The sequence below is a fragment of the Triturus cristatus genome, chromosome 12, assembly GCF_964204655.1.
Source record: "Triturus cristatus chromosome 12, aTriCri1.1, whole genome shotgun sequence".
NCBI lineage: Eukaryota > Metazoa > Chordata > Amphibia > Caudata > Salamandridae > Triturus > Triturus cristatus.
In genome coordinates this window covers 164,495,860-164,523,173 of record NC_140595.1, presented here as the reverse complement: position 1 = coordinate 164,523,173, position 27,314 = coordinate 164,495,860, and the positions used below count along the sequence as shown (strand labels likewise).

The following is a 27,314-nucleotide window of genomic DNA, read 5'->3' as shown; positions in this document are numbered from 1 at the left end:
GCCACCCAGATGGGGAAGAGCTCCAGGAAACCGATGTTACCCGTCAAGCCAATCTCCACCCACCATGCAGGCCACCGTTGTGCCACCCACTCGGTACCGAGTATGGCACCAAATTCCTCACTGCCCGCGGCGTCAGTCATTAAACCCAACTCCGCGGAGGCAGTGGGCGGACCGGGCCACACTACCCTGCCATTGAAGTCCTGCAGGAATGCCTTCCAAATTTGCATGTCCTGCCGAACCTCAGCTGACAGCCTTGTGTGGTGGTGTTTCTCCCTGAGCCCCGCCATGGCCTGTGAGATGGATCGGGAAAACGGTCTTGCCATCGGAATAACCCTTAAAGCAAATTTTATTGCTGCAGCTGGTGGAGTGTGACCTTCTCTTTGCTCAAACATAGCTGTAAAGCTGCCCTGAACTTGGTGACTTTGTCCATGGGCAACCTAAAGCACCTCTGAATGGAATCTAACTCGATGCCCAGGAACTCTATCGTTGATACTGGCCCAACTGTCTTCCCCGGGGCCAAAGGAACCCCAAAAGCCTGCATGAGCGCGCAAAACTCCTGCAGCGCCCACCCACACTCCAGGGAGCCCCGTGCCCCCAAGATAAGAAAGTCATCTAGGTAATGCATGACCCACTGATGCCCTGTCTGCTGTCTGAACACCCATTCCAAAAATGAACGAAATCTTTCAAAATATGCGCATGACACAGAGCAGCCCATAGGCATACACATATCCATATAAAAACTTCCTTGAAACTTAAAACCAAGCAGATGGTAATCGTCCGGATGTACTGGGAGTAAACGAAAAGCTGATTCTATGTCTGATTTCGCCATCAATGCTCCAGGGCCCAAACCCCTGAGCATCTCCACTGCTTGGTCAAAAGAAGCGTATTTTACACTGCAACACTCATCATCAATTGCATCATTCAGTGAATTTCCCCTGGGGGCTGACAGGTTATGTATGAGTCTGAATTCTCCTTCCACCTTTTTGGGCACTACCCCCAACAGGGAGCAGACAAAATTCTCAACAGGGACAGACTCAAATGGGCCTGCTACTCTACCTAGGCGCAGTTCCTTGGCGATTTTTATGGAAACTATACCTGGATTGGCCAGCGCAGAGAGTTGGTTCGTGCACTCTGGTGATCCCACATAACCTAGAGCTGGTATCCTAAAACCATCCCTGAAACCCTCCAAAAGAGTTCTTGCAGTAAGATGGCAGGGATACTTGTTGAGCCATGGTGTCAATGCCGTTACATCAATGGGAGACCGCGCTTTGAGCGGGGTCACCGATTCACTCCTGTTTTTCCTACCCTTGTCTTTTGAATTTTTTAAGGCATTTGGATTCAGGGTGAGATGGGTTGGCACAAATGGAACATGCATGTTTGAACCTGCACATGCCTTGGGGTCTGGTGCAAGTCCGTCTATTAAAATCCCAGCATGTCCCCTTCCTCCCCCCAGTGGCGTTTGAATTATTGGTGTAACTCGTGTTACTCTGTGACCGAAAGGAATGAAAAGGCTGAGAGGACTGGGGGGACTGGCTCTTTGTCTTACTATGTCCTTCACCTCCAAAAAGATCCAACCATGCTATTGTGTCTATTCGGTCCCATGACAGCGATGGATCGAATGCCTTAGCCACCCTGAAATTCTTGTCATATTCCAACCACCTCCCCCTGTGAATTTATCATGGGCCAGAACTATCCTGTTTTGGTAGCAAGCCATCTACGCCTGCAAATTTGGGAAACGCTCCGCCGTTACTGCCATAAATATGGAAAAGGCTCTAATCCAGTTGAGTAAGTTCTCTTCCACCCTGTATTTCGACATCTGACTGGCCCATTCCCTGGGAAGCATATAATCTTTGTTTTTCCTTGCTTCCTCCCTTTCTCTTTCGCAAATCAGCAATGAGAACATATTGACATATTCGCCAGCCCAAATTCTGTTCTTTAACTCTAGAGAAACATGTCTGCCTAAGAATTCACACTCAGAGCGGGACTCACCTACGTCCAACATTGGCAATGTTGGCAGCTTACCTGCTGCAGTGGTCCCAGTTGCCTCTTGCTGTTTCCCTGCTGCCGCACTGGAAACTGACAATCCCTTGTTCTCCAGTGTGCTGGTACTACCCCCTGTAATGACAGGTAATAGTGCAGCTGGCCCTTCAACAATTTTTTCCACAGGCCCCGTATTAAACTGAGACACAATTTGCTTCGCCTCTGCCAAAGCATCGGTACCCAAATCCTTAGCCCCCACCGTTGGAGCGAGGATGCCTGCCTTCCCCAACCATGGCAAGATTGCCGCCAAATGTGATACTATATCTTGTGGGATCCCCCCCCGGTGGTGTCTCCCCCGTGGGCGTGGGCTGTGCAACAGGGGCCGGGACCCCTGTGACAGTGGGAGGCATGCCTGTGGGGGCAGGTTGGGGCACTGGAGTCACAGAGAGAGCTGGCAGTGGTGCTGGGGCATGCGGCGCCACTGGAGGCAATAGTATTGGTACTGGAGTCACAGGGAGAGCTGGCAGTGGTGTTGGGGTATGCGGCGCCACTGGAGGCGCATGTATTGGCACCAGTACGGGTGGTGTTACAAGTGGAGCTGGTACTGGGACCGGTGCCATCGGAGTCTCCGGTACCGGGCCTGGGGTGGGTGCCGGGACATGCGGCACAAGTGGCACCAGAGGAATGTGGGGGGTGGGTGCAGCAGGATCGTCTCCCCTGGGAAACTGGGGAATGGGTGCAGCAGGTTCCTTCCCCACCCATTTCTTTGCTCTAACCCTTTTAGGGATTGGGGGAAAAGTTGCCTTGGGGGGGCACGTTGGTGCGCCTAGCCCTCTCTTCTGGCCCCTCTTGCCCCTCCACTTTCTCCCTAAGATTAGCAAGGCCATGCCCCAGCTCATCCACCTTTTTCATCATTTCCTCCATCAGCCTCTCCATACGAGAGCGCTCGTCCCCCTCTTCGCTTTTCCCGCCATTATACAACAAACACATAAAAAGGTACTCGCGTGCTACGGCGCCTACGCGCGGTGATTTAAATGTAATTAATGCACAAACAACAATGCGCTAAACCAGGCCAGGCGCGCACCGAAACATGCAATGGCAGGCAGGAGATAACCAATTAAACCGGAGGGGTGTGCGCTCTCGAGCGCTTCCCGTGCCACCTCCTCCGGGTACCTGCACTGTCACAGACCATCTAGCAGCGCAGCCTTAGCCAACTGGGTGATCACGGCCACTTCAGGTCAGCTCCACGTCCGCTCTCCTGCCACAGCAAATGACTAGCCAGCACTCGACTGAAGATCCCGGTCCCCGTCCTGCCCACGACGTCGGAAGGTCCCGTGAACAGCCAAAATCAGGCGCGGTAAATCCCTTGCTTCGCTACTCCGACCGTCGAAACCTGGAAAACAAAAGAAAAAACAAAGTTACAGCCTCCTAGCGAGGCTGGGGGCAGGCTGGGGAGCAAGGAGCGAAGAGACACACTCCTGTGCTCCCCAGCCTTTTATTGCCTCAGGTGGCCAGGCCAGTGCTCATTGGCCTGACGTCGCCCATTCATGTGACCCGGATGTGATTCTAATCACTTCCGGGTCACGCCTCCGGGCCGGGACCTATGGTGGAGGAGGCGCGCCTGTCGCATCACTCATGCGTGCGACAGGCCCGCCTCCTTTTTGTTCCGGAGGGAGGGGCCGGCTCGACCGCCACACTTTTGGCGTGGCCGATGCCGGCCCCGCCGTTCTACTCTTCCATCACCCCACACTCTTGTCTCTTTATCTCCCTGTACCAGGTTCTGTTTATCCCAGTTGTCTCACTCCATCACTGTTTTCCTATCTTTTTTTCCTCCTACTTTCTCCCTTTTCTGCCTCTGGCACTCTGACTCTGGATCAAAATTTGATGATGAGAATTAAGCCCCAAAAACGAGTGCCGGTGCCCAACACCTGAAACCCCACGCACAGATTATGTTCTAGTTGTCCAGTTTGTTTCGATCAACCTGTGAGGTTTGTCGTTGTGGGATAAAGTGTTTGAGAGGTTTGTGTCTTTTATGTAGTTTCTTACTGAAAGGACTGCATAGCTTAAACATATGGAATGCTGGTTTTCAGTATCCAGCGTCATGAGTGCTAAGCAGAGCTCCATGAATTATTGAACTGATTCACTTAGAATGTATGAACCTGCTAGATAGGAGGCTCTGGTGGGTATTAGAAAGCTGAGTGATATTGGGCAGTAAAGTTATTGTGGTCCAGGATCACAGGACCAGATAGCAATGCTCTCAGCCCGACTAGTGATTGCTCAGACTTGGATCACACTAATCCCGAATTTGTGGAGAGAAAGAAACGGCTATCAAATTCACTCCTTTCCGATCTTTGTAGTCCCCTTGCTTTGTAACTTTTGAAAAGGCACTTAAAACCTCCTATTCCAGACACATCTTGACTGTGACTGATGTTCTGATTGGAATATATGATGTTGCATCGCATGTGTTTACAATGCATGCCTTTACAACGTGGTCAGTACAACGACCGTATTGTTACCATGCATACCATTACAACTCAAGTCATTACACGACCTGCTGTAGGGGGCGCTGGAGTTTTGAATAGTATAATTTACTATTCCAACTCCAGTCTGTGCAACAGTAGGGAAGGTGTTGGATTGCAAATCCAACACCTAAAGCCCCCTACAGCAAGTAGTTGTAATGACTTGCGTTGTAATGGTATGCGTGGTAACAACGCGGTCGTTGTACTGACCGAGTTGTAATGGTACCGCGTTGTACAGACAGCTTTGTAAATGCTGTTTCCCTCCTGATTGTGACTGTGTATCAATATGAACTAAATATACCCCTTGTTGTCAACTATTTAAGCCTCCATGCATTGGTTGCTAGTGTTCTTACCCTATAATTGTCACGCTTTTTCAATGTTACTCGCCATTACATGCAACCTACCCTTGGCATGCTTATTTTTAATCTGGATTTGATTTTTTAAATTGTTGGTTATCTTCTACTACGTATTCTCGCTCTGATGTAAAGCGCTCTTAAGCCCCAGGACCATGTCTGCGCTTTAGAAACCCACATCATCCAATTAAGTTGCAAGTTTAAATCTAGACAAGGTCAACTCAGCCTTCCACCTTCACAGGGTTGATAAATTCAGTACCATTAAGTTGGGTAATAGTAACAACTGTTATTTACAGAGCTTAGAAATGGTATAGTGCTACATACAAACAAGTTATTATTTTTAATAGGTACTGCAGTGCTGGAATGCTTCTAGGGCTACAATATCTTACGTGATTGATTTTCTGAATTGCAAAGAAATGAAACTGCGGCATATCAGTATCCCATACTGGGAATGTATTAGCTCTATCTCCATGTTCATATACATGTCCAGATATCTCAAAGAATGGAACTCTAAGTGTTTTAATATTATGCTCTGTGAGCATGCTATAGAACGTTTTTGTATAGCGGCATAGCAAGGAGGGGGCATGGTGCGGACTGCCCTGGGTGGCACCAGTTTTGGGGGCAGCGGCCCCCCCTGCTCTTAGCTGCAGCCGTTGCGGGCGGCAAACAACACAGGAATCGCCGGCAACCCCCCTGTTACCTACAGCCATCACGGGGCGTCAAACAACGCAGCAATTGCCAGCAACCCCCCCCCCCGCTCTTACCTGCGGGTGTCGTAGGGCGGCAAACAATGCTGGAATTACCAGCCCTCCCCCACTCTTACCTACAGCTGTCAAGGGGCAGCAAACTATGCAGGAATCGCCAGCCCCTCTCCCTCGCTCTTGCCCATGGCCATCGCGGGGCGGCAAACGCAGGGACCGCCATGGGCAGCAAAAGGTCTAGCTATGTCACTGTTTTCATAAGAAAGCTTGAAACGTCTCTCACTGTGGCTTCTACCGGTGTTGATTCAACTAGCATGGCTGACTGTAGTGTTGGGAGTGTCCCAGATAATGTGATGCCAATATGAAGAACTGCTGTGTAGATAATCAAAATCTGTCATTACATTCTTTCTGAAACAGATCTCACGGGCCTGATGCCAAGATCCTGGACAATGGAAACAACCAATCCTACGGACAGCTGGACCTGAGCCGGATGCTGCAGATTGCCACCCAGATTGCTTCCGGGATGGTCTACCTCGCCTCGCTGCACTTCGTCCACCGTGACCTGGCTACCAGGAACTGCTTGGTTGGTCACAACTTAATCGTCAAGATCGGAGACTTCGGAATGTCCCGGGACATTTACAGTACAGACTACTACAGGGTGAGTTACCCAGAGGGTGGACATGGCTGTGGGGGTTCTGACACAGGTACGGTGCTATCCTTGTGAAAGATTGAAGAGAAATATTGAAAGTCATGACCAATGGACACCTTTTCTGCCTGCAAGCATCTTTATCTGCTACTATGTTTTATTAATGGCCGTGAATGTCTGAAACCCATCACAACATTAGTAGCCATGCTCTGCTCACAGCATCCTGCTCTACCTCTTTCCTTCTTTGCAAAGTTATGTCCGACATTGCACTTAACTACTTGACCCTCTGCCTCTCTTGCATTTAATTTGGCAAACATTGTTGCCTGAGCTGTACCCATAAAAGCTCTCTGTCCTCTTGCTGTTCTATTCTCCCCTTTGCTTGACATTCCATCCTTCCTTGTGACATTCCAGTGGCTCTCCCACTTGCTCCCTTGTCTTTCCATTGGTCCTTGCTGCCATCAGGGGGCATATCTTTTAAACCCAGCTTCATTCTGCATTTGTTTACCACTAGTATTGTGTTCCTCTTCTACTGTGAATGGCTGCACTCTACCTCTGGTGCACTTCCTGCCCTTTCCACCCATCCATTCTTCCTCCAGTACTTCCACTATTCCACCATAGTGCCATTTGACTTTTGTTTGTTCTTTCCTTCCATTAATACTGCCACTCTTCCCTCTTACTTCCCTCAAGTTTCTTCATCTCCATCATTGAAATAATCTCTTTTGTGCTCTTTGCTTCCTGAAATATGTTTGATTATACTAAAACTAATATATATTATCTACTGGCGGTCGCCAGTAGATAGTTATAGTTAGGACCGTGTTTCCATAGGAAATCCGCAACATTCTATTTGGAATAACTTTGGCGCTCGTCGACGAATCCTCGCAAAATTTTCAAAACTAATGGGGCGCTACGCTCCGCTCCTACCCTGAAAGTCTCGGGGGATTCGTCAAGCGGGGGCTGAGAAAAAATGGGGGTCCCAAAACGCGTTTTCCCCATGCATTTTTCCATAGGACCTTTAGACACAGCTACAGCCCGAACGGCTGAACAGAATTACTTGAAATTTGGCAGAGAGGTAGTCCTCAGGTCAAGGATGTGCCTTTTGTAGGTCTGGTGTAAATCTGTTCAGTAGGTCCTGAGAAAATAGCATTTAAATCAATATATAGATCTGTAGGCGCGCTCCGTACGCTTACCGTAAGCTTACCGTACGCGTACGGTGCCGTGCGCGAGCTCAATTCTGATTGGTGGTTACACGACTGTAAACATTCTAATCGGTCGAAATCAGGAAGTGTCGGCCGCCATTTTCTGTCTCTCGCACTGAGAAACAAAGGTGGGGAACGTGAAACGGGGGCAACGAAGAGAGTTGCAGACCCCCTAGTGTTTGTCAGGGGGTCCAAGAAGGACCCAAAAGTATGAAAAATAAATTTAATAATTTTTTTAAAAAATCGCGGCGTACGCGTACGGTAAGCTTACCGTACGCGCACGGCAAAAAAAATAAAAAAAATAAATAAAGAAGTAACAATCACATTTATTAAATAAATTAAAGGACCCACAAGGGAGAAAAAAACAAATGTTACTGCGTAAAAAAAAGGCGAGGCGCGCACGGCATGGACTGCGCAACGTCCACGGTGCACGGTGCGCGCAGGGTGTGCGCATAGTGAAAAACCAGAAAAAAAATTAAAAAATAAATACATAACTTAGCATTTAAAAAACCGTACAAATTCACTGAAAAAACCATAGGTTTCACACACGTTATAGTTAGGAATTATCATTTACAAAACCTTGCAAATTCACTTAAAAAACCATAGGTTTCACACATGTTATAGTTAGCTGTACATTTCACTCGTAAAAAAACAATGAAATTCCATGTTATAGTTAGATCAGGTAACTATAACTTGCGCGACCGCAATCCACAATGTGTAATTTCAGATGTCATCATTGATGTCATGAGTGATGTCACTGACCATGTCATGAGTGATGTACTATGTGACGTCATCAGCAGTTTATTGTGGGCGCGCAAGTTATAGTTACCTGATCTAACTATAACGTGGAATTTCATTGTTTTTTTACGAGTGAAATGTACAGCTAACTATAACATGTGTGAAACCTATGGTTTTTTAAGTGAATATATGTATATATATATATTATAGATATAGATATATATGGATATATCTATATACATAGAGCTATATGTATATATATTTATTTGTGTGTGTGTGTGTGTGTATATATATATATATATATACACACACATATATATATATATATATCTGGCTGTTGTTTTCTTGTGATCCTTCATCTTCAAGTATATATATATACAAGATACTTATAAGGATTTTTATTCAGCCATTTTTATCTATCGGTCTATTATTGTGCAATCCACTACTAGTGGAAAAAAGTGGAGCTTGTGGTCTGTAATCAACGCTATGGTGTCAAACACCTCCAACCAGAAGTGTGCAACCACGGGGCATTCCCAGGCCAAGTTCATGAAAGTGGTGGCGGGTGCAGCGCACCTCAGACAAGGTGCCTCATTGACCAGTCCCATTTTAAACATATGTGCAGTGTGCTATAAACTCTATGTAACAATTTAAAATGAATTAGTCTGAGTCTGTAGTTCAGGGAGAGGGGATTGATTGCAGCAGTAGCACCACTCTTCTTCAGTAAGAGGGGGGTCCGGGTCAGATGACCAAGCAAATTGGGTAGGGGTAATGCTAACTGGGGCCCATTCCTGCCTTACGCCATAGAGTTGAATGATAAGTTTGTAATGAGGAGGGGTTGGTGAGCAGCAATTCCAAAGCATGGAAGTTTGTGGGGGCTGTTGGAAAAGTGTCATGCATGGCTTGCAAGGCTACTAAAGGCATGTGGGCTGGATAGTCAAGTACACAATGCAGGGATATGAAGCAACTTTCTAGCTACATATCACCGAAGGTGTGGCGTTGCAAACATCACAGGCAGTTGCGCAATCTGGTGTCTGCAAGAGCAGGGAGCACGGGGTGTCCAGCAAGTGGTATGGACGCAGAATACATGCAATCCACTCCAGAGAGTCGAATATCTTGGTGGCATCAAGCAAAAAATCTGCAGTGCTGAGTTGGACACCAACACAGTGAAGGAATACAAAATTACGTGCTGCCGATTCACCAGGAAAAAAGCCAGATTGGTCTGAATGGATAATGTTTGAAAGCAAGGGAAGAATATGAAAGGCTATCAGTGTGGCCAAAATGTGGCTATCCACATCAATCCTAGATAGCGGCCTATAAGAATCACAATAACACGGAGACTTGTCTAGTTTGAATATGGTGACAATGTGGGCCTCACCAAAGAGAGGGCGGTATAATACAGCAGAGACTCTTGGTACATTGCCAGAAGGTGTGGCATGAGAATTTGAGCAAATTCTTTATTGAACACCACAGTTAAGCCATCAAGTCCCCGTGCCTTGTCTCCCAGCATGCTTTGAATAATCTGGACAATATCTTCTATCGTAAAGGGTGTATCAAGAAGCTGCCGGTGTGCATCATCGATCAAAAGTAATTGGATAGAATCACAGTGTGCAGCAACAGGGTCATGTGGCAGTGCTGACTTATGTGATTTGGTATAGAACGTGGCCATGACTTATCGAATGGTGTTGAGACATGCATGTGTAAATTGTTTATCACCTACTAGCTCAGAGATAAATTCCCCCGATCCAAGGTTTATGGAGTAGTCTGGCGAGTGTCTTCCCCTCCCTGTGTCCCTCACTGTATCGCTGAGAAACTGCCTCTTTACTAAAGTAATGTGTCTCCCACAGTGCTGGCTCTTCATATTCCAGTAGTTTGACCCTTATAGATGGCAGCGTGTTGGAGTACCCAGAAGCAAAAAAACAGAAGCTCCAGTAAACGGATGTGTATCTCCAGTTGAGTAAGGTCTCTGCGCAGAGTACAAAGTTCACCGGCCTGTTTGGGGATGCATTCCCCATGGATAACTACCTTAAAAGCTTCTAAAAGTATTGTGGGGGAGTCAACTGAGATTCTATTACATTAAAAGTAGTTAAAGATGGCAGTTCTGATTTCAGCCTTGAACACCTGTTCTCTGAGAACATTGTGGGGAGTTTCCAAGAGAAGGTCCTTGCTCCAAGGTCTGGGGGGATAACCTCCAATAAGACGGGTGCAAGGTCTGATAAAGGTCTGTAAAAATGTATAACATTTGAAGCCCAAGTATCATGTTAAAGTCCCCAAATTACTGAGCCCAGGCCCATTCTGGTGGTCAGCTACCAGACCTTAGCGAAGAAGTCGGGGTCATCCACATTCGACCCATAGACTGAGATTAATATAAGCAGGAGACCCTGTTGTGTCCCTACCGGTATATCAAACCTGCCCTGCTATTGCATAACACCTGGCACGTGCTCCATGGCAAACCTTTACGGATAGGTACAGCCACCGCCGCATGAGTAACTAGAATAGATAGAGAGATGTGTTTCAGCAACCAAGACTGCACGCAGCTGGGCACCTCGCGAATTGGTCCCGCATTTGTCTGAAGCAGTTCTTGTAACAAATGTCAATTTGATGCCTTTTCAAGTACACAAGCATAAGTAGTGCTTTGTTTCGATCGTTAAGCCCCCTTATGTTCCAAGTTAAACACTTAATAGTGGCCATCTATTAACCGAAGAGTTTAATGTCCCATGCTGTGCATATAACCTGTAATAAACAGAGGCACCTACAGCAGTAAATGACTGGGTGACTTGTGGGGGACAAACCCTCTGTTATAAAATACACAGTAATCGCACATTCAATATCCACACCCTCCCACCTCAACTCTCCCAACAGGGTTGTATTTCCAGCAACCACCCCCTATTCAACATAGCATTCCAACAAACATAAGGAGTATGGGGAATCATCCCGGATGGGCTTCTGAAGGACAAAGCGAACACCTCAGCCAATAAGCGGCTGAGTGACTGGGAAGAAAGTGTAGGGGGAGTCACATAGATGCTCAGGCACCATTCCCACACCACATGGTATCACATGGGGTGTTCGTACCTCCAAAGGTGCCTAGTCCTCTGCCGACAAGTACCATTCTTCCTAATCTGCATAGGGCCAATAGCAGGCTCCTCCCTCTGGCCCCACAGCCTCCTCACAGCAGCAATATCAAAGTTGACATACAATAGTTAGTCATTGTGACTAAGGTGGCCGCCAATTGACCCCCTGGGAGAGGGCGACCACTCTGCAGGCAGAGAAGCAAGGATATGAGCAAACTTTGTTGCGGCCTTAGGGTCTATGAAGTAGTCGAGTGTCCCATTGAGACTGTTGCAGAGCTTAGCTGTGTAAAGTAATGAGTAGGTGGTGCCAGCTTTCTGCAGAATACATTTGACAGGCAAAAGTCCAGAGGTGCAGCTTGGATGCCAAGGTAAAGTCTGGATACAAGAAGACGGTGTTCCCTGAAATTGAATAGACTGGCGTTCCCTGAACAGATGTGATATAGTGTTCCTATCTATATAGTTCAATAGCTGGGTCACTATTGGGCATGCTGAGGCCCCAGGAGGCAGGCGCGGATACAAGGAACAATATACACGCTTGAGTATAAACACTTGGGAGAGGTTATCACCAAATAGCTCTCTCAGCATGGTTTCGATATAGGTTTGCATCTTGTCCATGGCAGTAGATTCTGGGATCCTAATAATGCGGAGGTTATTCTATCAGGAGTGCGCTTCAAGATCTTCATTTTTATTTTTGATAACTTCCAGCACCTTTTCTATACAAAAGGAGCTGTTCTCCAGAGGTCATGCGAGTATCCTCAAGGTTGGATGTTTGGTGCTCCAGTTGGTTAAGAGGCTCCTAATGTTTCTCAACCTTTTCTTTGAATTGGTTGAATCTATTAGTGAGGATGTCGATTTTTTTGTATATGATGGTCAGACTGTCTTTAAGATTCATAAACATGGACTTGATGTCCTGGGCTCTGGTGGCGCCATCTGTCTTTGATGTTTCCTGCATATGACCCTCCTGTTCCGGCGTCACAGAGTGCGTGAGAGGCCAAGTTTGAAAAGACAATTTCGTTTGTTCTTCGTCTCATTTGCCCATGGTGAAGATCAGTGCACCTCGTCAGATATCCGTAACTAGAGGACAAGTAGTGAAGATGTCAATTCCAGTAGTGCTGATATCCTGAGCAGACGGGTTCTCACCACTCCCTGATATGCATTGAATAGGGTGCATGAGCAGACCCAACCCGCACGTGATCTGCAATCGGCCCCCCGCTTCAATCCACAGTGCTTGCAAAATGCAGGATACCTAAAATAAGTGCAGCTTACCTGTCACCACTGTCATTAATATGAAAGACCCAGGGCATTCCAGATGCATCAAGAATGGGGGTGCATGCGCCCTGATCATCAAAGTAGGGATGCCTTTGTTCCACACAGTTGGGGTCCAGCCACTCCCCAACAATAGTCCATCAGGGGCGCGAGCAGACCTGAGGCTAAATTAGCCGCAGGTCTGGTAGCTCAGGTATAGTGAGCTTGTTGTGGCGAGGTCAGGGGAAGGTTTCCGGGTAACACCAAGATGTTCCCTCAATGTCTCGGGGAGACTATCATGGGCCTTTCGTAGTGTCTCAGATCCACATGACAAGGACTGCAGCAAGGAAGGCAGGGCACAGGCCAGCTGTCCCCCATGCGCGCTTCTCACACGATGCTCCCCAGTCTGGACTCTTCACTTCATATGGCTGCTATCTCGCTGGGTGGCTGCCAGTATCGGATGCACCTTCTTCACACCCAGTCCCATTTTCTACTCACACAGGGGGCAGCGCATCCTCCCCTACAGCAGACTGCAACGCAGCCCAGGCCCACAAGCAGGCCAGGGGCCTGGGCCTCCGAGCCCCGCGGCCAGTACCATAGGCCCAGGGGTGGCAGCCCTGCAGCCTGCCGCGACCACGCCACACACTGAGGCGGTGAGGCGCACCATCTGGCTCCTGCTTTGATTGCTCACAGGCCCCGGACCACAGATGTGTCAGTGAGGCCTGCCAGTGAGGTGCACCGATCCCAATGTCCCGCGATGCAGTCATCTGGGCCCGGTTAGACCCAGGCGGGCAGTGCAGAATACCGCAGTTACCACGGCCCCGGTCCCAAAATGAGCTCTACATGACTTGGAAACACCTGGTTGAGCAGCAACAGCAAATAAGGATTAGTGTCCCCTCTGATAACAGGAGAAATGGTGGATTAGTCTGACTGGCCGGCAGAACCTCGCTAAGCAGCGGCCATCTTGCTGCCTGGCTCTCTAGAGCCCTCCAAACAAAGCATACGATAACAAACCAAAAAGGCTGGCACCCAACGCAAGATCTATTGTCTTTGCCAATGCTTGTGTCTTCTTTGTGCTCTACCTGTGCTCTGCCAGCAAGCCTTCCCTTTCACCATTTCCATTGGCTCCCTTTCTGTCCACCCTCTTTCCATTTCTGGAACCTTCCTGAATGTCTTATCGCCTAGTCTTGCTTTCTCTGCTTCCATGTTCATGCTTCTCCCCTTCTACCCTTTCTTCTTCCTGTCCTTACATTCTTTCTTTTTCATTCCCAGTAGGAGCCCCAAAGTCTCTTTAACTGGGAAGTCGTTCATGACACATCAGAGCAATGATGAGAGCAGGGTTTCAGCGTCGCTTCGAGAGAGCCCTTAACCTCTTTGAGGGGTTATATTATCTGAGACTGGAGTGTGCATCCAGAAACTATCTAAGCTTCAAGAACAAAGCTTGCAATCAAACTCACTCTCATATCAATGATATGGTTGTCAGAATGAGTTGTATTAAGTGGAAATGCCTCTAGACAGATTCCACTGTTTAATTATTTATTTGGAGTTTTGTATAGCAGAGACTAGAGTGCTTTAAATAAGACCTGTTAAAATATGGAAGCAATTCAGTTTCACCACATTACAATTGACTGAGGACAGGTTTCAAGTTGCAAGTTACAGTCAGAAATTAGAAAGACTGACGGCTATTTACATGAACTGACGCAACGGCATTGATGAGTCCGATTTCTTGCCCCTGCCGCAAATGCCCTAACAACGCCATGGATGCACCGCATTTACAAACAGTACAGTGCTCCATGAGCAAGGATTCACAGATGCATCAGAAATTCTGACGCATCTTTTACCACTAAAGTGACGCATTGCTGGAGTTGGTCGTTAAACTGACTCAGCTCTAGCAATTCATCAGAACACAGAACACCCATGTTAAAAGCCCTGCGTCAATCCTTATGTCCAGTTTGAGAACGTGCAGGGATGTTGACACAGTCAAGTCATAGAGTGACGCAGTGAAAAGTTATACATTTCACGGCGTCAGTTCTACGTGACTTTTATCGTGGGAACGCCTACCCTGCATACATCGTACCTGGCGCAGGTATAATGTGACGCAGGCCTCTACAAGCTGACGCATTGGGCCCCATGCGTCAGCTTGTAAACATGGAGCAGTGTGGAGCACTGATAACACTGCTGCTACATCAAAAAAAAAATTAAGCTGAGGCAACACAAGCTCCTTGTAAATATGCCCCTATGTGTTGGCGGATGAAGCTCGATCTACCATGCATTATAGTTATGTTGTAATAACAGAGGAGCTCAAAGAGCTGGAACAGTAACAGGCATGCCCCCAAGGTATAGTTCCATTTTAAGTTCCAGGAAGTCAGTGGCAATTACAGCATCTTCTAATCGATCATTTAGTACTTCTCCGTGTGATACATGGGCACCTTCACTGCTTTCCCATAAATGCCTGAGTCAAGCTCCCGCTGATGCGAGAGAGCATCCTGGTGCAAATGTGCAAGTAAGCACTGTTACTGACGCTACTGACGCTACCTTCCAACTTTCTGTCATTGCTATGCATGGCTATGCTTGCCATAGGCACTGTGATCTCTGAAGTTACTCGCACTACTTTTTTACAGAACAGGTGTGAATTCAGAAGTATACTGATAGAATTACATTTTGGTCGGGACATTAGAGGCTATAGTCCAAACTTTATTTATTTGCATAGTTAGTTAAAACCATTGCATACAGCTGTAAATAAAATCATTACTATAATTGTATCAATAAGATGCACCTCAAAGCCTCAACATTGCTCCAGTAATTCAGGAAGGACCTCAAGACATGGGTGTTCAACCAAAAGGAGAACAGGCAGCACTATCCGACAGCGCCTAGAGACCCTCATGGGCGAAGTAGCCACGCTCTACAAATCCTGATTGATTGATTAATTGATTAAAAATCCTATTTTAGAAAATGTATTGTGGAGTAGTACGATCTATGAACTCTTACTAATGTGCAATAAGTTTTGCATATATGCGCTTTTATGTTTTTTAACCGAAATAACGTTTTATGATGATGATTAAAAATAAGCGGCTCTATAAATACTCACTTTCGTATAAAGATTCTACTGTTGGCAATTTGCATAGCACCCACTACAATTTGTGGTCCAAATGCTAATTACAGTTTGCTGTTATTTAACCCACTACTCCTTTCATCAACAACAGAAGGATGATGGGTTGAGTTACCCCTTAGAGATTCCAGTATGTGAACTTTAGATCATAAACCGATTTATAAAACAGGTACATTAGCCCACAGAGCTTCCACTGTAGTTTTTCTGGAGGTGAGAAGTACCTTTCAGTTCAAGAAACAGGTTATTCAGATTACTTACCCAGGTAACCCAGTAGGGAAGGTTTAATAATACTTGAACACTTAAAATTGCACTAGTAGTATAAGTTGTACTCAAATTTATATTGAGTATTAAATCATTAAACACAGCATAAATCATTGTTCAAATACTTCTTTTGGATTGCTTAAAAGTTATAAGAAAAAAGCTTGGAAAGCTATTGATTTGTTTTGCCTCTCTTGGAATGCAATATCTTTAAATGCTGATAATATTTTTTATGCATTTTTTCTTTGTAATTGATTGAAAAAGTAAAGCACTTCATTCAGTTGACGACTTCCCATAGAGACGGTGATTCTACCACCATTAAAAGTTTGCTTTCTGGACTTAGACTCGTGGATGGAGTACTTTCTTATTCACGAGTGTAGTCAGTCGTTAAGTGAAAATTAAATTTATCATTTCATTTTTAAAAACTCCAATATTCCCCTAATGATTTAAACTTTTTGGTATTTTAAAGTTACGAAACACCTCTGAATAGTTCAACTCAGTTATAAGTTCTTCTCCCACTGTGAACCGGGTTTGCGAACTATGCATGTTGCTTCACCAGGGCAAAATACAATGAAATCGATTTAGTACTTGTTACACTACTTATCCTCATAGCATACAAAATAATGCTGGATCATGTGAGACATATTCTTGTCTCACATGATCCAGCTCTCTTGCCCTGTAACAATGACGTTTCCACGTGCTTGTCTCTTTACAACCTGATCAACAGATTTAATATGACCACCTTCCAGCTGAGACCATGAGGGTCTGCCGATCTCAGCCTGTGACCAGACCTACGTATAACATAACATGTATATTTGTAAAGTGCACATTCACCCAAGGGTATTAAGGAACTGGATAACAGATGTTTGTTCTCATCCAACTCAATGGCACTCATTTTATCCAACTCAGAAGGATGAACGGCTGAGTGGACCCGCTGGGATTTCAACCTTTGACCATGAGGTCAAACACAGTCCCCTACAGTGGATGCATTTGTCCACTAAGACACCAGACCCTGCACATATAGGAAAAAGAAGAGGGGATAGAATCAAGCTCTGGGTCACCAGATATTTCAGGCTTTAGGCACCTGAAGCGAAGAGCCACAATATGACTTGGTGCACAGCGTTAGGCATAGTGAAAATTGTCCAGGCTAGCACAGTGTTGTTGATGCCAAAGCAACTGGGTATTCTTTCCGATGGCAGCAAACACGAAGATGAGTGTTGCAATGATGAGTTGTCAAGGACAGTAACCAACACTGATAGATGTCCAGTATGCCAAGAATTTGTCACATCAGAGTTGGTTACTAAGGGCCATATATATCAACACCTTTCCCCATAGACACAGAATGGGCAAAACCCTTTGATACATCTGGCCCATAAACATTTCACAGAAACATAATGGAGAAGCTGTGCAGGCAGGAATTTCATAGTCAGACCTAATAGTTTGGTACTCACAAAATGCCCAAAACGGACCTGCAGAGTACTCACCGCAAGCGACTAGTGTACACTGCAAGTGTTCTGGCTCCTACTCTTCCCGCCACCGCGCTATTAATCCCTCTGAGCCAAGACAGGAAAAGAGTAGAGACAGGGCTCTCAAGTGTGACACCAACACGCTCCCACATAGACCTCACTGAAAATACAACGCTCCTGCAACCAAGTTCTCCTGCATGGTGATCAGAGAGTTCCAAGTCCACACTTGTAAGGATTCATCTTATGCATATCTGTAACTTGGGGATTTGGGGATCAATACTTGGACCTGCACTCCTTTTTTTTAAATCAATCTTGATAGATTAGCATCATCAGTTATTGCCAAGGATACACACGGTTAGTTTGTGAACGGGTCCAGTGGTCCACGTATATCTAAGAGGACAGCGGTACAGTTGAGGGCAAGTTGAACCCTTAAGGTCCACTATGAAGTGAGGAACTGGTAAACCAGGGTCCGAATTTCCCAGCGATTCCTCAATTTATTGCGATTGTTTTCCATCTCATTTTTTGGGTTGTTTTCCGCAGCGGAATCGCAGGAAACATTCCAAGGTGCAGGTTTACACCTTGGACGAGGCCAGCACCTTCTATTAACAGCCCCATGGTTCTACAGATCTAACAATGGTGGCCTATGAACACTGTTTTTTATGTATTTGTTTTATATTACATGCTAAGACAGTATTTCCCATTGTTAGAAAGCCTGTCATTCTCAGGAATGATACCTATATATTAAATATCACTATTTGGGCTACATAGGGTTCAACATTAAAAAACTAAATATGCATATAGATAAAGACGTACACTGATATAACTGCAGACAGTGTTTGTATGCTAGAAAATATTGCATGAATCCGATCCCTTGCCGTGCAAGGCTTGTTGCTATCTGTCCAATCAGTGTAGAGGCAGACCATGGGCAGATGGATCAATATTTACAACTTGAAACCAGTGTGCGGATTCTTATCTGGAGTATGAAGGGGAGATAGACACAGGGAACAGATGACACCAGAGCTTCAGTGGCAGCTGCACAACAAGAGATGTGAGATAAACGTCACCATAAAGGACGCCGACAGTGCTTGAGAGGGGTTCAGGCCTGTGACACTATGATGGACTCCCTGTGGAATGACAGGACCCTTCACTCCACGATCCGTCAGTTTTCACGCCATCGTTGGTATAACACTTGTTTCCAGCTTCTTGATAAAAACATGGATAAGAGACCAAATAGCTAGCTAGTTAGACTGCCTAAAGGTAAACTCCTTATCCAACACCCTGGTTCCCCTCAAGCACCACCCAACTGCAAGAGCCCAACCGCAGGCCAGCTGGTACACAGAGGATCGCGGGCTGATGAAACGCCACAGCAAGCAACTGGAGAACAAGTCAAGACACTGCAGTTAAAGACATCTTCAAAGCAGCCCTAAGGCGCTACCACCAGCACATACGGAACACCAAGCTCACAGCTCTTGCAGATCGCGTTGACGCCAGCAGCAGCAGTAGCAAGGCAATCTTTGCCATCATCAAAGATTTCACCACGCCTCTGCCACCTCCCGCAATATCATGCCCTCACAAGACCTTTACAGCAGGCTCCCAGGACTCTTTTGTAACAAAATCACCTCCTTATACAGCAATGTCTTACCTCAACCGGACCCCGTCACCGTCACAACTCAAATTCTCATAACGGATGCAGCGGGCTCCCCCGCTATGGTGGAGGAGTGTTGCACCCCCCCCCCCCATTGCTTTCAAGCAGCGCAAAGAAGAAGCATAAAATGATGATAACTTCTAGTTATTATAATTTTATGCTTTGTGACGTGTTCTGCTGCTTTGCGGGTGGGCGGGGGTGCTCTGCCGTTGGAGCAGGGCTGACAGGGAGTGGTTTGCCGACTCCTAAGTGCACAATGACTATTTGGTTGGCCCCCTTGGGCCGCCCAAACCAGTCATGCGCACTCACTTTCCCCATTCTCCATGCAGGCTGCATTACAGCCTGCATTGAGAACAAGCCCAGGCTCCCATTCCCTGGTTGAGCGTCCTACCAGGATGCTCAAAACCAATCACAACTCTGCATTATAGCTTTGTGATTGGTCAGAGGAGCCTGGGTGCCTTCCAATCACAATGCTGCACCGCAGCGTTGTGATTGGTTAGTGGGGCTTGGCTGTACTTTCGTCCGGAAAAGAGCTGCAGTGAAGACGCGGGACTCAGAGCAATGGTAAGGCGTCACTCTATAACAACGCCCCTGCGCGACCCGCCTGCCCCGCCCCACCCGTGAGACTCGATGAACAAACCTTGACCTCCTGGCTTGCCGTCACCATTGTCAAAATCGCTGCTACCATGAAGCTCATCCACTTTGTGCCTCCATCTGAGTCTTGCCCCTACCACGCTTTCACTGATGAAGCACTAACACCCATCCGCTACGCCTCCATCAATTCAGCCACATTCCAAGACACTTGAAAACATGCCAACAGGAGCGGCTCGTGGAGGGAGGTTGGTGGGGCAGTGAGGCGGGCGGGGGAGGGGCAAGGTGGGTATATGTAAACACCGGAATATGGATGAACGGAGGTAAGTACACATTTAAATTAATAAAACGAATTCCTTTGCGCGCGCTGCATCGCAAAATGCGATGCAGCGCGCGCAACGAAATTCGTTTTATTAATTTAAATGTGTACTTACCTCCGTTCATCCATATTACGGTGTTTACATTTCCCCACCCTGCCCCTCCCCCGCCCCGCCTCACTGCCCCACCGTACTCCCTCCACGATCCGCTACTGCATGCCAACATCATGCCTGTGTCCTGCTGATCCAGCCACGCTTTCCAACTACAGACTGATCATCCTTCCACCATATCCAGCAAAGACCTTAGAGAAACTAACCAACCGATGCCTCAGCGACCATCTCAGCAACCACTAGCTCCTGCAAGCCATGCAGTCCGGATTCAGGACCAACCACAGTACAAAAACAGCACTCATTGCTGCATAGATGACATCTGCATGATCCTTGTCAGAGAAGTCACAGTAGCCCTCGTTCTCCTGGACCTCTAAGCAGCATTTGACACAGTCTCACAACCTATTCTCGTTTAGGAGCCTGCACATAATTGGCATCCAAGGACAAGCACTTCACCTGCTCGGCTCCTTCCTAACAGATAGACCACAAACTGTCAGCCTGGCACCGTACTCCTCGGTAGCCTGCAAGTTCATCTGCAGAGTGCCTCAAGCCTCATCGGTCAGCCCAACCCTCTTCAATGCATACATGGTCTCTCTGGTCAAAGTCATCCCTTTTCACAACATTAACATTCTAACATTCTCTCCTATGCAGACGACACACAACTCGTACTCTCCCTCTCAGACCAGACCCCTAACGCAAGAAACAAGTTCACTGCCTACAGGACTGAATTCACTAACGGATGAAAGCCAACTGTCTCAGGTTGAATGCTGAACACTGACAAGACAGCCGTAGTGATCTTTGGCAAGAACACCTCACTACGGGTCTCCAACTAGTGGCTGACCGAAATTGGACCCACACCCAGAAGCCACACCACGAACCTCAGAAAAGTCATCAACAGCAAACTATACATGGCCACACAAGCCAAAGCCATCACTGCATCCTGCTTCCACACCCTGGAAATGCTAAGGAAGACATTCAAAGGGCTCCTGAGCAACACTAGAAAAACTGCCATTCTCCCTAGTCACCAGTGTGTTGGACTATGAGAACACTCTCTACTCCGGGATCACCAAGCAACTCGCTAGAAGACAACAAACCATTCAGAACTTGTCAGTCAGACTCATCCTCAACCTCCCACACAAAACTGACATCACGCGACACCTCAGGGAACTACACAGACTCCCAATACACAAACACACTGAATTCAAACTCCCCAGTCTCACTTTCAAGGAACTATACAACTCAGGCCCCACCTACCTGAACAATCTCTTCTCTTTCCACCAACCACCCAGGCATCTCTGCTCTGGTGGACTCCAATATGTACACATCCTATGCATATACAAAACCAGATCTGGAGGACAGGCATTCTCCTACATCGTTCCTAAAACACAGAATGACCAAAGCACCCTTCTCACTCAATTTTTATTTATTTCAATTATTTATTATGTTTTGGCACTCCGAAGAGGGCCACATAAACAAAATGCACAAAATACATTTACATATTCCATCATAAAAAAGAAAAGAAAACAATTACAACACTCTCCATTAAAAAGGACATACTACGACACAGTCCTCCTTATTTCATCAATAAATATCTAAAAAACCTTTAAAAAAGTTAAAAATATTGAAGCAAAACATTTCATTGGGAGGAGTATATAAAGCCTCTAAAAAATAATTCGCATCAAGAATTCCCAATTGTAAACAAATTGATCGTAGCCACTTTAAACGCAATGAACGCAATGCAGGACAAATAAACAATGCGTGAGTACAATCCTGTGCAGACATATTACAAAAATTACATAAGGCTGAAGACCCATACCATTTAGCCAAGAGAGAATTAAGCGGCAATAGATCTTGCCTCAAGAGAAACCAAAATCTCCGAATGCCGTGTGGTAAATTCCAAAATACGTAAGGTTGAACAAGCTTCCTTGAATATGTATTCAACAGAAGGACGCTTCGCTTCTTAGCTGTCATGGATTCTTTGTCCAGCATGAAGCAAAGAGTCCAGGAAGCCTGTTTCAAAAGAGATTTTAGTTGGGAAGAGGAAATAGTAAAGATAGAACTCTCATCTAATTCAAGTAGTGCCACAGCCTTTCTGAAATTCCTAACGATTTGAGAGTGTTCTTTAAAACTTCCCAATAGTTCTCTCTTGAGAAGGGATCTCAGCGTCCCCATTTCTCCTCTAGCCAGGCTGGCAACCCAACGTACTAAAGCAGACAGGCCCTGTACCCAACTGCTACGTAGACCAAATTCAAGTCTAAGAGCAGCTGTAGAGCAAGCAGAATTCAGAGTGGTTAAAGACCTTAATAATTTTCCTTCAATCATATGTAGAAAGCCCCAGTGTTTTAAGTCAACCAATTCTATTCCATATAGGAGGGTTGAAGGAATTTTTGCCTTATAAACCTCGAGTAAAAAAGCAAAGTGTCTTCTCCCTGTGGCGGAATAAAGAGCACTCAAGCTTTTGCCTTGAGACAGGGCTTTACGAGAGTTGTTATCAATGTGCTGCCTCTCGCTCAGGTTTGCAGAAATTATTCTTCCTAAAAAGGTATATGATTTAACCACTTCCAATTTCTGACAACCTACTGACCAGCCATAATTCTCAGATTTAGATTTTTTCCTCCCTGTAATGCACATAATTTTACTTTTTGTGGCATTTATCCTCAAGAAGTGGGACTCAGCAAAATCATGTAAAGCCTGCAGACGATTAGCTAAACCTTTAGGAGTTAGATCTAGGATTAAAATATCGTCAGCATATAAAAGGCAGGCTATAGGCTAACCCCCCACTACCGGGGCTATGCCAACACAAGATGCAAGCGAAGTTGGAAGATCAGCAATATACAAGGAGAACAACAGGGGAGCCAGAAAACAACCTTGTTTTAAACCATTAGTGGCGGGAATAGCCCGCGAGAGGCCCCTTTCTCCACCCTGTAACACTCGACACCAAGTGTCCGAATGTAGAGATCGTACTAGGTCTAGTAGAAGAGAGGGCATACCTAATATAGCTAGCTTTCTCCACAGCAGAGGACGATCCACTTTGTCAAATGCTGTGGAGAAATCAATAAAAGCTGTATAGACTCCTCCGCCCCGAACTCTTACATATTTATCCAGAATAACCTGCAGGGCTGTAAGGTTATCCAAAGTACTATGCCCTTTGCGGAAACCCATTTGTTCAAGGGGTAAAATCTGGTTCGCCTCGACCCAGTCAGTAATTAGTGCTAGAAGGCATTTGGAAAAAACTTTTCCAATAGCATCAAGAAGGGCTATCTGACGATAGTTCATTGGGTTATTCCTATCGCCCTTCTTGAACAGGGGAACCAAAATGCTCCCCTTCCAAGAGGATGGCACAATCTTACTGGAAAAGCAAGCTCTAAATAAAGGAAAAAGAATCTTACTCCATAAAATAGGGTCTAGCTTTAGTATCGAAATGGGAAGTTCATCGGGCCCCATAGCTCCAGAGGAACGCATATCCTTAATGGCCATTTCAATGGTTTTCTCTGAAGGAGCTTCAATAGGAAGCTCAGCATCTCTAGGAGCTCCTAAGGAGCACTCACATTCAAATGCTACACCATTCCCAGCATAAAGGGCGGAGATAAATGACACCCATAACGATTCAGCAATAGGAATAGGATGAGGGCTAACTCTAACTCCACAACCCTCTCCAATGAGAGACCAAAATTTTCTAACATTGCCATGTACAACCGCCTCCCGTAAACTTATCCAAAGAGAATCCTCTTTTTCCTTTTTAAGTTTCTTCTTGATGCGACTTCTCCTTCTTTTTAACAAATATATTTTGTTTTTTAATTCAGCAGATCTGCACAGAAATTGTTCCCGCACTAACCTGTTTATTGCCTTATTTAATGGGATCAAAGAACTGGGGACGAAGCTCCTTTTTTCGGAGAAAGTGGATCTATTAGCAACACGAATAACCTCCTTCATGAAATTCTCAAAATGAGTCAGTTCAGAACCCTGCCAATCATTCAATTCTAAAATGTTTTTTCCTAAAATACACTTCAGGCCCTTCCTGGCTTTAAAATTCCAAAAACATCTTCCAGTATTCTTATGAAAATTAACTATATCACTATTAAGATACCATGAGTCAGAATTTGGAAAAAATAAAGACAAATTTATAGTAATCACATTGTGATCACTAAATAGTGTCGGTAAGACTACCAAATCTTTTACTAAAGAAAAGATATCATAGTCAATAATTACATAATCCAAGATTGACTGGCTGAAGGGGGATCTATGAGTATAATTAGCAGGAAAATCAGAAGGGAGCCTACCATTCACTATTAACCCTTCAGTTGCAGAAAGTTCTTCCAATAACATCTTCCCTCTTTTATTAGTTTTAATTTTATTAGGGAAGAGAATCTGAGGAATAAGGAAGGCTTCTTCTTTACATTTATTTCTAAATAACTCTAAACTAGTGTTGGAAACCTTACAATTAAAATCACCAACTAACAGCACATGGGGGGGTGTATCTAGCTCTTTAAGCTGTTTAATGTATGAAAAGACTTGCTTCAATAAAATATTAAAACATTCATCTGGGGGAATATATACATTTATTATTACTAATGAAGTATTGGTACCCCTACTTGTTAACGAGCAGAGGGTCACTGCCTGAAAGAGGTTCTTTGGGTCAACATAATGGGTAAAATTCCATTTCAATTTATTTGACAAGAGGCACGCAAGACCACCTTTTGCATGCCCTTTCTTTGATGGTAATGCCCTTGCCTCGAGGACAAAATAATCTTTCCCAGCACATAATCTACTAGGACACCAGGTCTCTTGGAGGCAAATAATGCTAGCTTTCATGGAGAATAAATATTGTAGTTTCTCGGGACTGTTATGTATCCCGGCAGCATTCCAAGAGATAACTTTTAAATTGTTGCTAAAGATGTTGAAAAAGCTTAGGATTGTCTAAAGTTTTAGTAGACAAAACTCCAGGCAACCAATTCCACTGAAGATTATCTTTGTTTGGGGGAATATTCTGAGTAAGCGAAACTGGCTTTACCTGAGTCACCCGGCGTGTATTTTTCGAGACAGAAATCTTTAATTCATCATAAAAGGTAGAAAGACTATCTTGACCATTGCCCTGCTGAGAGAGTCTATTAGGAGGGAAACAATTTCTCCCAAAGGAGAGAACAGGTAAAACATCAATTCCCCTACACTGAAAACTCTCTGCCTGTTGCAAAATAATATTTAATATAAGTTTAGAATAGAACTTTACCCTAACAAAAGGAGCGGAAGCTGTTCCTAATATAGAAACAAAATCAATATCATTAGATTGAATTAATTTTAGGCTCTCAATATCCTTAAAATATTTGAGTAGCCAAGCTCTATTTAGGTGTAAGTCCGAATCAAATAAGGGTAGAAAATCTACTGTAAATGTATCTACAAAGACTTCAGGAATTTTTGAGGGCGAATGCTGATGCCGTACCTCTCCAACATCCGGCGCTGGAAAAGCGGGGGCAAAAGGATCAAGGGCTACAGACCGCGAGGGGACCAGCCCAGGCATTTCTACCTCGGGCAGAGGAGTTGCCCATCTCCCTACCTCCGGTGGGGGACCATTCCCAGGGCAATCAGAAATGGTTTCTGTGCCCGGGACTGAGGACTTTAAGATATCAAAAGAATGGGAAACCACCTCCCTGCCCACCGATTCTCCGGTCATTTGGACCTTAAAGTCTACAACCTGAGAATCCTCAAAAATGATTTGTTTCTGCTTTTTCTTTCTGAATCTACGGATTGGTTTCCTCTTTTTTCCTAAATTCTTTCTTTGTTTTCTAATTTTTCCCTTTTCAACCCCCCCTACTCCCTTTGATTCAGGGATAAAAATTGGAAATAGTTCTTTTTCTGCTTTTGGAGCAGCAACCTCAACACTTTCTTCTTCAATTTCAAGGTCGCCAAGCTTTACGCAATTAGATACGGGTAAAATGAGAGCTACAAGGGGCTTATTTTTAGGGGTACCCACGAGTTTATTTTGAACTGAGTTTTCATTTTCATTTAAGAGCACACTACCCAACTCATGCCCCTGAAGACTTACTTTGGGAACTGCATCAAGAATCTTTTCCGGTGCTTTTAACAATAAAGCTTTTAGTATCTGGGTAACTGATTCCAGAATGCAGTCGGAACTTCCCACAAATGTACTCAGTAACTGTAGGATGGATGCCAGCAAATGTTCCATTGCAATCAAGGATTCAGAAATCGGTTTTTCCACTTTATCATAACCGAGCAAACCCTTATGACCAGTGTCAGATAAATTAAGCAGTGGACTCATGGAAAAATTAGATTGAGAAAAGACATCTGGCGATTTTAAGGAAGGGGTACTACTAAAAAGAAAGAGACCAGAGGAAGAAACACCAGTCGGGGGTTTAATCACTTCAGGTAATTTCAAAGGACCGTCAGCTAAGTATCGACCACAAAGCTCCAGGTCTATACTTGACAACTGAGAATCTCCCTTACTGTCCGTCATTAATTGTGGACCTCTAATGGGATCAGTAAGTGGTAGCTCTGTAGAGATGACGGACACATTGATTTGCTGCCCAATCTTGGGATGAAAAGAAACATCCCCATTGTTTCCCGACCTATCAGGTGGCAATGGGAAGGGATCTTCGGAAGGCGGGATATCTGATTGAACTTTTTTCCCCCTACTAGGAACCGTCTTCTCCCAAAATTGAGGCAGCAGGGATTGACCCTTTAGTAACGAGTTACTGGAAGATCTGTTACTAGGGGAAGTGGGTTTTGACAACATACAGGCCCTATCCCCTAATACTCTCCCCGAACGTAGTTTTTTGGCCGACATCTTTATACAACAAAGTACTATAGCCCCAAATGAATGCAATAAATATATATTAAATTAAAAAAAAGATGAAATATTTGAAGGAGAGTGACGAAGAGTTCCTGATCAAAAGGAGAAGGGGCACACCATAAATATGTAATGCAAGTAATGAATAATATTTAAAACACAAACAATAAATAAATAGGTGTAGTTCAGGTGCGTCTCTGCGCACAGTAGTCAGGACAGACCAGCCCCCTGAAAGCGCTGCAGGTAAGGAACACTCTGCCAACTGTAGCGAATGAATAGGCGAGCTGTCCAGTGTCCAAGTTTGTCCGCTCTAGGCTGCCCGCTACAGGGACGGGGTCCTTGGTCCTTGCCCAGCTGCACAAGTTGTATGTGTTCCCACTCTTGGTGTGGCCCTTTAGCTGGACCTTCCGCCAATCAGGCCCCCCCTCTTAGTGCCCTTGTTGGTGGACATAACCACAGCAGTGGCTACTGCCCTCCTGAAAGGGGGTGATGGTAAGGCAGAGGGGCAATGAAGCATGCAACCTCGTTGGGCCACCTTTGCGACACTACCGGGCACTTCACTCTGCGGCCGC

The 27,314-nt window shown here is 45.5% G+C and overlaps 1 protein-coding gene across 1 annotated transcript in view; it reads left to right on the top strand.

Moving 5' to 3' along the window:
* The window catches only part of NTRK1 (neurotrophic receptor tyrosine kinase 1), a 351,958-nt gene that overhangs the window by 306,323 nt on the left and 18,321 nt on the right, over positions 1 to 27,314 (top strand). The window contains exon 15 of the mRNA XM_085637927.1: positions 5,971 to 6,211. Coding sequence (XP_085494053.1) covers positions 5,971 to 6,211 — 241 coding nt within the window. The remainder of the gene's footprint in view (positions 1 to 5,970; positions 6,212 to 27,314) is intronic.